Raw genomic sequence first — 13209 nt, forward strand, 5'->3', positions numbered from 1 at the left:
GGCCATTTGCTGAGTGATTTGGTGACCTGAGAAGCCTGTCCATTGTCCAGGCTTTAAAGGGCCACTGCCCCTTACCATTAACCCAACTCAGGACAAAGGCCATCACCAGCTCAGACAAATAAGCTGCTTAGCCAGACCTCATGCATCATCTTGTCACCCATACAGGGGCCCAACGGGGGCATCTTAAAAGAGCTAAGCATTGGAGTGCGACTCAGCGGTTTCCATTCAGGGGGATTCTGGCCTGGGGCTGGGGACTGCCACCACGGTGTGCATGCAGCCTCCTCTTCAATGCAGGACGGGGGGGGGCGGGGGGCGGGCAGGGAGAGATCTCTGATCTGCCGGGGAGGCTTTCTGAGATCTTTGGCTTCCTGGACACTGTCAAGAAAGGGGGACCATGGCTGTTGGCGGAGGGAAGGTGGCCTGTGGGGGAAAGATGAGGTTGCGTTAAGGAGCCAGGCACACCTGGGATACAAAATGCCACTTATTACCTGCGTGACCTTGGCCAAGTTATCAGACCTTTCTGAGGCTTGGTTGGGTAATGCAATAACCAGAATACAGATAACAATAACAATAGTGTTCATTTAAGACTTTATAAGAGTCACACACTTTGCTGTGTACTTCACATACATGATTTCACACTGAATTCTAACAACACGTATGAAGTAGGCATTATTATCATCCTTATTCTATACATGAGGTAAAATGGAAACTTAGAAGTCAAGTTATTTGCTAAAGGACTCAGCTAGTAGTGGCAGGGCCAAAAATCAAACCCATACTCTTAAGTCTTCTGCTCTCAAGCCCCCCGTCACGCAGATTCATGGGTGGGAACAAACCCCGCAGTCACGCAGATTCATGGGTGGGAACAAGCCCCCGTCACGCAGATTCATGGGTGGGAACAAGCCCCGCAGTCACGCAGATTCATGGGTGGGAACAAGCCCCGCAGTCACACAGATTCATGGGTGGGAACAAGCCCCGCAGTCACGCAGATTCATGGAGGGAACAAGCCCCCCGTCACGCAGATTCATGGGTGGGAAATATGGAGCACTTGGCACAGGACCCGGCTCCCTGTTAAGTGTGCAGGAATGGGATTTACCCTTCTGTCACACAATCCAAAGGTGTGTCAGGCTCTCCTCAGTTCCCGAGGCTGTACCTGCCACCTTCCCCCCTCTGCATGAGCTCTGAGCAGCACACCTGCCCTAAGTCCATACCGCTCAGTCCATTTCTACCTCAAACTTTGGGGAAACTGAGGCTTCTAAAGAGACTGCTCCATGAGAGGGGGGCGGGGGTGGAGTGGAGATGGGCCCCTGTCATACCAGCTCTTTCCTGGAAGAGAGGAAGAGAGCCTGTCTTCCACTCCTGCCCCCTGCAGCAGACCCGGATGTTCCCTCTACCTGTCCCCCATGCACCCGGCCACACATGGAGGGCACAGATGATGTATGATCAGAACTCTCTAGCACAGGACCCCACACAGAGCACACCCCTGGAAAAGTCTGCTGAATGAATGAATGAATGAATGAGGAAATAAATGCTTCCAAACCCCACAATTAGGCTGGGAATACTTGGCTGCATACAAATAACTGACATGCAAAGCATGACCATCCAGGCTCCTCCTCACACCTTCTCCTCATCTGCTCGGGCTGCCATGACCAAATACCATAGCCTGGGTGGCTAAACAAAACACATTGATTTGTCATCATTCGGGAGTCTGGAAAGCCCAAGATCAAGGTTCCGACAGGGTTTGGTGTCTGGTGAGGCCTCCTTTCCTGACTTGCACATGGCCACCTTCTTGTTGTGTCCCACAGCAGGGAGCAAGTGAGTGCTGGTGTCCCCTCCCCTTTTTTAAGGATACCAGTTTCTGTTCAGATCAGGGCTCCACCCTCATGACCTCAGAAGGCCTTACTCACTTCCTTAAAGGATCTGTCTCCAATACAGTCACAAGGCGGGGCTAGGGCTTCAACAGGTGGCTTTTGTGGGGACACAATTCAGGCTGCAGCAGACCTGCAGATCATAAAACTAAAGCTCACTTCTGGGCAGACCCTGAACGTGGAAACTTCCTGGGCTCCTTTGGAGTTAAGCTCTTCTTCCAGTTTGCATTCCACCTGAGCCTCCCAGCTTGCATTAAAAATTCTGCAGCCCCACAGACCCCGGCACACTTGCTTCCTTGCTCCCCTAACGGATGCCTGCTTCAGGGCAGGATTGTTCAGCTGTGTGTCTGTCTCCCCAACAACCAAACAGGTGAGCAGACTGCTTTCTTTTCTCCATGAACCCTGGCACAAAGTAAGTCTTTAATAATCATTTGGGGAAATTGAATTGGTTCTGAAGGGTAATTAAGCTTTATTTCTTCCCAGGTCGCTCCAAATCAGAAAGCCCTTCCACTGTTCTCACTCTAAACTAATGAAGCCTTTGCTCCCCATAACACCAGATATTCACCGCAGGCCCTGTATTTGGCATCAGGCATGTTCCCTGTGCCCTCCAGAGCCGTGTTAGTTTACTGCGGCCACGGCCCCCTGGTGGGAGCACAACCATAAACACAGAGAGCGCAGGGCCCCTGGGAAGAAGGGCTTTGGCTGTGGTTGTCCTGCTGAGTCAGGCCCTGAGCCTGCCAGCAGTGGGAATGAGTCAGTGGGAACGAGTTGAGGGTCGTGGCGGGGGCGGTGTCGGGGGGCATGACAGGGATCTGGGCTTTGGAGGGATCACCCCGGGACAGTGCGAGGATGGAGGAAAGGGAGAGACAGCAGGCAGGGAGGCCAGTGAGGACACGACTGCTGTGGTCCAGGGGAGAAAAGACACAGCAGGAAGTGTTCTGGCTAAGGAGAGCAGGATGCACAAAATAGGTAATAATAGATAACAGAAAATAGGTAAGTATCATCGCAACTTCCGTTTTTGCTCCTTCAAGATGATAGCAGACAAGTCATCAAAACCTAAATTTTGACCAGCTAACCTCCTCATCATCTGAAAACACACCCCATTCTTTGCCAAAGATGACAAGGGGGGCCCAGTAAATACTGAACACCCGCTATAATCTCAGTGTCTAAGACATTTCCCATCTTGCCTTTGAAACAACTCCCACCCAGATTGCTGTTCTTACCCCCATTTTACGGATGGGCAGCTGGGTGAGAGAAGTGAGTCTGGATGGGGTTGCACAGCTAGGAAGCTTGTTTCCTATCAGTTGTCTATTCCCCCAGAGCCTGCATTCGGCAGCTAAAGAGAGGTCTGGAAGAGCAAATACATGTATTACTGTTGGTATTCTGTGCAGCAGCTTCCCAGAGTTATTTATAGAAATATGATCCGTTCAGGAGAGAAGGAGTGAAGCCTAAATGAATTACCAGTCATTTTCCTCTCCTTTCAACTCTGGGGGAAAGGCCAGCTGACCAGAAGGAAAAGACATCACAGCGTTTCATCTGGCCCCAGATATCAACACTCAGTTCCTGGCACTATGGGGAATGCAAGCATGCGCGGAGCTCCAGCAAGCAAGGCTGGGGCTCTGTTTCCAAGACCCCTGCTATGTTTGCTTTGCTGCCGCCGGGGGCTCCCTCCCCTCTCCTAAATCTCTGCAAATCATGCAGGAGGGAGAGAGGAGTATTAAAGCTCAGGACATCCAAACAGAGCTGTTAATTGTACCTCCTCCAAGTCTGGGTGGGAATGGCGGAATCTGCCTGCCTTCCAGAGATACCTGGCCAAAACCTTTTGGGTTCCAGAAGGGGAACAGGAAATTAACATTCATTGGGTACCTATTATGTAGCAATCATCATGCTAGAAGCCTTGACCATATTTCCTCATATACACAGCAATTTTGTGAAGTACTATTCAAACCAACATCCATTTTACAGAGGAGGAAACAGACCCAGAGAAGTTAAGCAACTTGCCCGTGGCCACACAGCACAGTAAGGATCTACAGGCCTCCATAACCTGTCTTTCCCTCCCATAGCTCCACATTGTGCTGTTTCTGTTTTTCTTCTGGCTTTGGTCCTTTTAGGCCTTTTATCGCAAAGTGAAATTTTTTTTCATGTTTAATCTCAAACACTTATATAAATAATGGCAGTTCAGAGGGAGAGAGAGGAGGGGAGAAATGAGAGGAAGGTGGGGGGAGGAAGGAAGCCACATGGTTTCCTGGTCCAGACTGGGAGCCATTAACCAGTGATGGGGGATCCAGCTGAGCTCAAAGCACCCAGCTCAGAACTGATGACAGAGGCAGGGGGCAGGGGGCTCAGAGGGGAGGGTGGGAACAGATCGCTCAGAGAAGACCACACTTAGGAAAGGCAAGAAGGGTAGATTCTGAGAGCAGCCAGAGAGGTTTATTCTCAGAGTGAGCAGGCTGCAGGGGGTCGCACTGAAAGCCTAAACAGAATACTGGGAAAAGCCATGGGGCCGAGCATCCTACGGTCATGATTTTGGTGGCATCCAGCGCCAACGGATATTAAAGCACTTTGAGTCACATGCAGGATAGCTGCTTTCAACCTTTTAGATGATGTCGAGGAGGAAGCCTCACTTTAGTACTGGTGTGTTTTTAACACTAACACTTACTAAGGTCCCTACTTAACAAAGAGAAGTGAACCTCTGCTCCATGTCCTCAAGCAGGCATTCTTTCACCAGACTGGGACAATCGCTTCCCCTGTATTTATTTCTATGGCTTCCTTCTAGGTATGGCAAGTGAATTGCAACAGAAATACACAATTTTCTTTTAAAATAAATAAATTTGGGGCGCCTGGGTAGCTTAGTCAGTTGAACATCTGCCTTCGGCTCAGGTCATGATCCCGGGGTCCTGGGATCAGCCCTGCGTTGTCAGGCTCCCTGCTCCCTGCTAAGCAGGGAGTCTGCTTCTCTCTCTCCCTCTGCCCGTTCCCACCCCCCCGCTTGTGTTCCCTCCTTCTCTCTCTCAAATAAATAAATAAAATCTTAAAAGATAAATAAATAAATTCACTTATGTAAAAAAAAAGTTGGTAAAAGGAGGCAGGGCAGGAAAGGAAGAGTGGCGCAGGCGGGCACCCCACTATAACACAGACTATGACAGGCTTGGGCAATGCTGATGTCATCTGGTCCTCCCACCTCCTGGGAAGCTGAGGGACACAAGACAAGGCTCTTGCAGGGTCATGCTGCAGGTCAGACGCAGAGCTGGTCTTGGGAGCCAGGTCTGCTGCTCCCAGGAACGTTAGCCTGGTTTTTGTGGTGAAGGGCCATGGTGAGGCCTCTCCAGGTAAGGTTTACAACTGGAAAATGGAGCTTATATGGATGGTGGCGGGCCTCGCAGGTTGGACTGACCCACTGTGAGCAAATCCAAACCTGGTTCAAAGCCATGCAGCAAAAGGGCAGCTCTGGGCCAAGCTGCTTGTCTCCCTGAGCATGTTTCCTCCGGGTATGATGGTGCCCCCAGTACTCCACATAGGGCCAATCTCCCTATGCTGTGGATCTGACCAGGTGACAGATGTGAACGCCCCCCAGGAATGTGAGGGCTTCGCAAGTGTTACTTGTATTAATCTCGCAGACTCTCCATGGCCTCCTTCCTGGCGCTTCTTCAACAGTCTGGGCCCTGAAGTGTCAGGAGATGCTCTAAGACACGGTCTGGTGTCCACAGGGCCTCATGGAGCAGGCCACTAACATTTCAGTGGGGACACAAACCAGGCTGAGTTTCCAGATGGAAAAAGCCCAGACACATGGCTAACGTGCCTTCCTCGGGGGGTGGTCTAGGAATTCCTAGATCTAATCAAGCCGTACGCCAAAAATGTTATTTTTGTACCATTTAATGCAATGGAATTTGGGGAAATTAGTGGAAAAGGAGCTGCAAAGAGTCTACAATTGTGTCACGTGAGTGACTAATTAAAGGGCTCTGGTTCTCCCAGGACATTTGGTTACATTAATTCAAAATGTGACCTGTTTATTTTGCAAGGTCAGGAAGAAGCCTTACCTCCTAGAAAGCCAATGTGGCAATTAAATTAGAGTCACCAGAGTTTGCCTGAGGTAATGTATGAAAAAGGGCTTTGTAAACTGTATGAAAACAGAAGTCACCTCTGTGTGGCTGTCCTCGCTGCCCCCAATTAGGGGGGCACAATGGCCTACCCCTGGTGGAAAGCCACAGGTAAGGGCTTGTTTAGTTGAGGGAGGTACCTGGTAAGGTGGGAAGGGCGTGAAGTCTGGGGCCATGCTTCGAACTGTCACTTTGCAGCACTTGGGCAAATCATTTCATCTCTGCTTGTCCCCACAGTTATGCGTGTGGCTCACTGTACTGTTCCATGGGGGGTGTTTTTGTGGGCGCGGTGGGAGGGGGAAGAGGGCTGGCAGGAGGGAGGAAGAGAGAACATCAACTTTGTCCACTTTTGCCTGTAGCACCTGCAATCGGGTGCTCAGCAGAGAAGATCCAGCCTTGGACAAGGCCCACCTCAAGGAACCTGCAGTTGACTGTGGAAACCAGACCAGGATAAGCAGGTCCTCAGACCATTAGGGAGGCGTGTGTACAGAAGTCTGCAGGGCGTTAAGAAAGAACGTCCACACGCCCGAGGGGCTGTCAGGGAAGTTCCTTAAGAACTCAGAGTTGCTGAGTTCTAGATTGTGGAAAATTGATCACCTGGCCTCTTTCCTCCTAAATTCCCCCGCAGGGAGGCAGCCAGCCTGCTGGCCTGACCTGGACTCCTGAGTTCCCACATCTGCAGCAGAGGGGGCTTGGCCTTTCTAAGGAGCTGTCACAGATGAACAGCAAACTCTTACAAAGCTTCCCCGCCAGCGACTTGGACCTGTAGCGCACCTTCTATGTGTCAAGCTGTCTAGTTATCTCTGTAACCACAGGCAAGTTACTAAACTTTGAATCCTGATACCCCCGTTTAAAAAAAAGGTGCAATTCAGGCCCACCATCCATTAACCACCATTCCGAAATCCCCAAAACTCTAAGACCAAAAGTTCTATCAAAATTCTTTTCATGGCAAAACTTGAACTGACATGAGGCTCAGAGTCTTATTTTTTTAAATCCCATGAGTATAACTATTCATGTTTCACTGCAGAAATATGGATGTGTTTGATTACCGTGGACCATCTGAGTACTCTGGGAATGTTAAGAAAAATACATCATAGGAACTGTATTTTCTTTCTTAAATCTGAAAATTTCTGAATTCTGAAACACATGCTGAATCCAAGGGGTTCACTTAAGAGATTCTGATCTCATTGGTTTAATACCTATTTTATGGGGTCTCTCTGCTTAGAATGCCCTTCCCCCTCATCTGTCTGGATAACATCCACAGGCATTTCAAATGTCATCATGAATGAATGAATAAAGGAACCTATGAATTTGTCTTGCTACTAGGAGATAGGCAACTTAACTTCTCTACATAGCTGGTGTAAGAATCTATTTACCAACAAGAGTATTTTAATGCAAGAGAGAGGACAGGTGAACAGAATTGCCTGACAACCTCACACACCCCAGTGTCCTTTACCTCTGGGACTGGGGAAACATCCAGACCCAAGTACCTACAGTTGATACAGAACAACTAAAATAGGTTCCATGAAATTCCCCGTGAAAGAAGACAAAACCTCACTGGACACTTCTCAGCAGTAGGAAACAGGCACAATTTTGCCTTCTGATTTCACAAAATGACTACATAGGACCCAGGCAGACTCCCTCAGGGGAATCTGGATAGGTCCTAAATTAAGTTGAATTTTTTTGTTTTGTTTCGTTTCGTTTTAAGAAAACACATTTGGAAGGAGCTGGCATACATAGCAGTGTTTCCCATTTAGAAAGAAAAATAAACACTCCTCCACTGGATTGGAAGTCAAAACAAAATAATCCCAGCTGCTTAAGACCCGAGAAAGTCAATGAAACTGCCAAACAACAGTGATGTTGACCAGTGTGACTAGCTTGAGAAATGTGTAAGGCGAGGTGGGAAGGGCCCAGTGCAGGGTGCAGGGTATGGGGGGAAGAAAAGAAAAGAAAAACAGCCATGGATGGCCCAGCGTCCAGGGCTTGCCTCTCATGAAGCAGCACCAAAATTTAGTGTCTAAGTCATCTGTACTTATTTGACTACAGGGCATTGAAACTTCCCCAGTCCTCACAAAAACACAGCTGAAAGATTCTACTCTATGGTATCAGACAGACCTGAAGTTCCAATCTGATTCTATCAGTTAGAAGCTGTGTGATGTAGGAGAAGTCACTTAACCTCTCTGGCCCTTTCTTGCCTCAGTGAGACTTAAAAATGGCTATGTCACAGGATAGATATGAAGATTCAATGAGATTCAATGAGATTCCAAAATTCAGTGGGTACTTCATAAAGGTTTGTGAAGTAATAGGAATCTAACAACTTGTAATTCTTTTTTTAGGAAATTCTTTTAAAAATCTTTAAAATTTTTTTCTTTGGTGGACTTCCTCTTCTCTTCTCCACTCCTACTAAGGGGGAGACATAGAAATAACAGGACCTGGTATTGGTAAGAAAACATAAAAAATGGGTGGGAGGGTGGGAAGAAGAAGATAGGAGGAGACTTTAGAGTCAAGCAGGCTTGGGTTTGAATCTTTAATATGCCGTGGAGCTATGGGCAAGTCACTGGCCCTTGCTGGGCCTCATTTTCCTGGCAGACAAATAGAAATAAATAAATGGAAGCTCAAAGAAGTTAATACATGTAAAGAAAGACTTACAGGCAGAAGGTGCTCATTACATGTATATTCTCCCACCCACCTCCACCTCACCTAGGCTTTGAGAAACTGACAGCTTTCTCTGAGCTATTTATTCCCTGACCCTCTTAAATATTACCCTCCAAGTTTTTCCAAGTCTCTTTACTGCAGAATTTAGGTTATGACAATTGATGGAACACTTACTATTTTTTTTTTTTAAAGATTTTATTTATTTATTTATTTATTTATTTATTTATATTTTTTTTTAAAAGATTTTATTTATTTATTTGAGAGAGAGAGAGCACAAGAGGGGGGAGCGGGAGAGGGAGAAGCAGACTCCCTGCCGAGCAGGGAGCCCGATGCGGAACTCGATCCCGGGACTCCAGGATCATGACCCGAGCCGAAGGCAGACGCCCAACCAACTGAGCCACCCAGGCGCCCAAGATTTTATTTATTTATTTGACAGAGAGAGACACAGCGAGAGAGGGAACACAAGCAGGGGGAGTGGGAGAGGGAGAAGCAGGCTCCCCGCAGAGCCGGGAGCCCGATGTGGGGCTCGATCCCAGGACCCTGGGATCATGACCTGAGCCGAAGGCAGTCGCTTAACTGACTGAGCCACCCAGGCTCCCGGAACACTTACTATTTATTCTACAAAGTTTCTCTGGGGTAGGGACAAATACCTACTTAATCCTCACCACTTCCTTAGCTTTTCAGCTGACTAGTTGATATTTTAGTGAAATCTTTCGTTACATATATCAGTGTTTTCTAGATGGTTATCCTTGGGGGCAGATTAGGACTTTAATGACAGAAAGAGCTCCTTTCCCTGTTTTCTTTCCCGCAGGGACAGCGAGCCAGTCTGTAATGCCCCATGCGTTCTCCTTGCACTTTACACGGGGATTTTGGCCGGGCGGCTCTGAGGCGTCGCGGCCCCGGGACCGCAGCTCCGGTGCTGGGGTTGACACAGCTGTAGGCAGTGCGCCTCTGGGGAGCCCCTGGAGAGAGCAGCCCGAGCTCCGGGGGAGGCCGGCCGTCCTGTGCAGGGCGCTGAGTCAGCTCCCACCAAAGGAAACCACTTCAGTTTCACCCTCCAGGAGCCCGAGGGGCTGCCTTTGTCATTTAAAGTACATTCTGAATTAAGTCTCGGGGAAGCCGGCCTCAGAAGGAGCTAGAGCAATTCATCCATTTAGGTGGTCTCTAAAGCCTTCCATTGCTGGAAGGGAATGGGGCTGTGGCGATAGGGAAGGGAAATAGGGACGTCTGTCCCGTTGAACCATTCTTAAACTCCATAGCAACCTTGGAAGGTTTTCCCCATTTCACAGATGGAGCAACTGATGGTCTGAGAGGTTAGGTACTTTGCCCAAGGGTCACATGTCCGGGACCCCATGGTCCTTGCTCTCTTAGCTGCACTTTGGCCCTTACGCAGTTTGTACTGCTTGCTCATTCATTTATTCTTTTATTAAGTTGACACTCCACAGAAAGCACCTCTAAGGCTGTGCACCAAACTGTTAGAAGTAGTTATCTCTGGGAGGAGGGATTACAAGAGAACTCTGCTTTTTACCATTCTGTATTATCTGAATGTTAAAGAGCATTGTTATTTTTATAATTGACAAAAACAATGAAGATAATCCCATTAAAATAACCTTACATTTCTTTCATGAAAATCAATCCAAACCTTAAAAACATATATTGGGTCCACTATGCAGCAGAGTCCACTCATGTCCACTCAGTAGTGCTGGGTTCATGCCCGTATCAGCAGGTCCTTTTGCTCCTAGAAGACCACTCAGTGTGGGGTCTCAGGGCCCAGGAAGGTAGCAGGCAGGGTCCAGCTGTGGAGTGAGACTCCCTGGCTCTCTCATGACCCGCCAACCCCAGAGCAGCAGACCACTAAAAACCCAGACTCTCCCTGTGGGCACAGGACACATTTATAACCAACCTTTCGAGTGACATACTCGAGCAAGTCCCAGGGAAGGAATCAGAAGTGTCTCTAGGTCCCCTGGGGAGTGGGAGGAGCACAGAGGAGCACAACTGAGCAGACAGCTTTTAGGCCAAAGTACCCCCATCTTCCCTGCACATCAATAATGCACGAATGCTATCAATTTGCTGCAGAACTTACAACAAAGTGATTGCTCTCGTTCAGTTATTTAGCAAAGGGAGAGATTAAGGACTTTAATCTCCTGCCTTCTCTTTTACCTGCAAGGCTTATTTACCCAGAAATGAACAAAGAATGCCATCATGCATATGTGTGTGTGTGTGTGTGTGTGTGTACCACACACATTTTTTTTTTCCAAGTAAACTTAAGGCCACTGGCTAGCAAATCCCTGTCAGCACCACATGACATTCATTCAGAGTACCTTAGACATTGCTCCATCACTGGTAACATGGGGAACTGATACCTAGAGAGGGACAGTCATTTGCAAAAACAAATAGCCCGTGAGCCACCGAGTTGGGCCTTGCACACAAATATCCTCCCTCCTGGTCCAGGGTTTCTATTTCTGTGCATAGCTTAAAACATGAGCAGCTAAAACGTATAGAGAAGCAATGACCCCAAACCACCAAAAGGACAACGCCACTCTTCGGGGAGCACAAAGTTATAGGCCCTGGAGGATGGTTCGGCTTTTGGTCACAGAGAATGTAGGGCCTAAGATCCTGGTAGAAGAGAACCATCAAGCCCAAAGACGTCCTGTCTGATTTTCAAAGACAGTAGAGGCTGTATATCATCCCCTCTCTTGGAGGCTTCTGGGCATCCCTGCAAAGAAGTGGATTGGCCTCTGTTGAACACAGAGAGGGCAAGGACCTTGAGCCAGGTCACACAGCACCTGACCAAGTACTAAAACCCGGGTCTGCTAGCTCTAGGTCAGCCTAGGGCTCTTCCCCCATACCCTCCCATATCTCTTCTTCTTAAGAGAGTCAGAGCACAGCTTAGAAGAACAGTGTTTATTACGGGCAGATCCAGGCCTAAGCCCCCTGGCTCTCTGCAGCCAGCCATTCGGCCCTGCAGCTGCTGGGGACTTCAGGGCCCTCTGTCTCCTGGCAGTGTGAAAGTCAAGAACTTTGGAAGCCAGCACTGGCCTCCAGGTAGTACACTTTCTCCCAGCTTTCTCCCGGTTAATGGGGGCACTATAGCACCGGTTTCTTCGGCTGTGTCGTGAGGAGGCCCCAAGCAAGCGGCAAGGGGTAGTGGCGGCCACAGCCCTGGCACAGAGGAGGTAGCCAAGCGGTGCTCTTTGTGTTTTAACCTTTCTTTTCTATTTCGGTTTGGATCTGTGTTTCTGTGTCTTTGCCTAACCCCGGTCTCCACCTGACGCTTCTGTCTCGCGTCTGTCTGTGCTTCTCTGTCCCGGCAGCTCTGTCTACCCCGACCTCTGTCACCGGAGTGCGGACAGCAACCCCCTGACCCCCCCGCACACTCCAGCGGCGCAGCAGGGCAGGAGCGGGGCTGCCTGAGCCGCGGAGCCGCGCCAGGCCCCCGACAACCCCGAGCCCCCCATGCACCAGGCCCCTCCTACCCTGCAAGCGGCCCAAGCAGGCAGATTAATCAGCATCGCCAATGAAAGGAAAAACACACACAAACACACGCACACACACACACACAATCAGCATCGCCAACGAAAGGAAAACACACACACACACACAACACCCACAGAAGTTAGGAAGAGAGAGGGACTTACCGTTCGCTGCGACCCCCAGGCTGGCGGAGCCACTTTTAACTAAGAATGAATTAGGGACAAACTCTTCCTCAGAGTCTGAGTCCGGGGTTGGCTGGGCCACACCGCTGCCTAGCAACCGCCTCTGGCTCTCATTGGCCGGAGGGGAGGGGGGCGGGGAGGGGGACTGCTCAATAGGGGTTGATGAAGCGGATGAACAATGCAAGGGAGCACCTGCGAACCACAAAGACAAACACAGACAGAAAAAAATAATGAAAATTGGTTTTGAGGCACACGGGGAGGGGGAAGGAGCAAAATAAAACACGCATCAACGGGGGAGGGGGCTCCCAACACTGGGCGATCTACTGCACACGTGGTCGGGGGGCGGGGCTGATTGCCTCCGCAAAGGTAGTTGGTGCAAACTCTGAAAAGCAGGGCCTCGGAGCAAAAGTCTGCATGGCTTGCAAAGAGGGCACCCCTCGGAAACACACGGGAAGCCCTTCCTGCTTTGCCTGTTCTCTGAGAGAGGCCTGAAAACCTGGGGTCTGGTTCTGGGGGGCCATGCTATCTATCAAACAGCTGCCCCGCTCTGAGCCTCAGTGGCCTCCCTGGTAAAATGAACTGCCCGCACTGGGTGATTGCTGAGCGCCTGCAAGCTGGCCATTCTGTGATGTCGCTGAAGTGAAATGATGTTCTTATTAGTGAGATTTTTAATCGGACATGCCTGGAAAAGGCTCCGGGACTCATAAAAGAGAGAGCTGGAGAGAACGATCCAGAACGATCCCCTTCCCTGGATTTTAATACACTAATGTTTTACTTTTCTCAGAGTCTAACATTTTAAGATTTTTAAATGCTGCCATTCTCTGCCAACTCCCTGAGACCATGAGCACTAGCCTCTTTTCCACGTCTGTACCCCCAGGGGCTAGCACAGTGCCCGGCCTGCAGTAGGCACTAATGAACTATTTGCTAAATAAGTGA

At 49.3% G+C, this 13209-nt stretch overlaps 1 protein-coding gene across 2 annotated transcripts in view; it reads right to left on the minus strand.

Moving 5' to 3' along the window:
• TENM4 (teneurin transmembrane protein 4) overlaps window positions 1-13209 on the minus strand; it is a 2958785-nt gene that overhangs the window by 268213 nt on the left and 2677363 nt on the right. The window contains exon 14 of one of the 2 annotated variants that reach the window (XM_078058602.1): window positions 12256-12465. The exons of the other annotated variant lie outside the window; for it this stretch is intronic. Within the exon in view, the coding sequence (XP_077914728.1) occupies window positions 12256-12465 (210 nt within the window). The remainder of the gene's footprint in view (window positions 1-12255; window positions 12466-13209) is intronic. 2 annotated transcript variants of the gene reach the window in all.

Source organism: Halichoerus grypus, chromosome 11, assembly GCF_964656455.1.
Source record: "Halichoerus grypus chromosome 11, mHalGry1.hap1.1, whole genome shotgun sequence".
Classification (NCBI taxonomy): Eukaryota; Metazoa; Chordata; class Mammalia; order Carnivora; family Phocidae; genus Halichoerus; species Halichoerus grypus.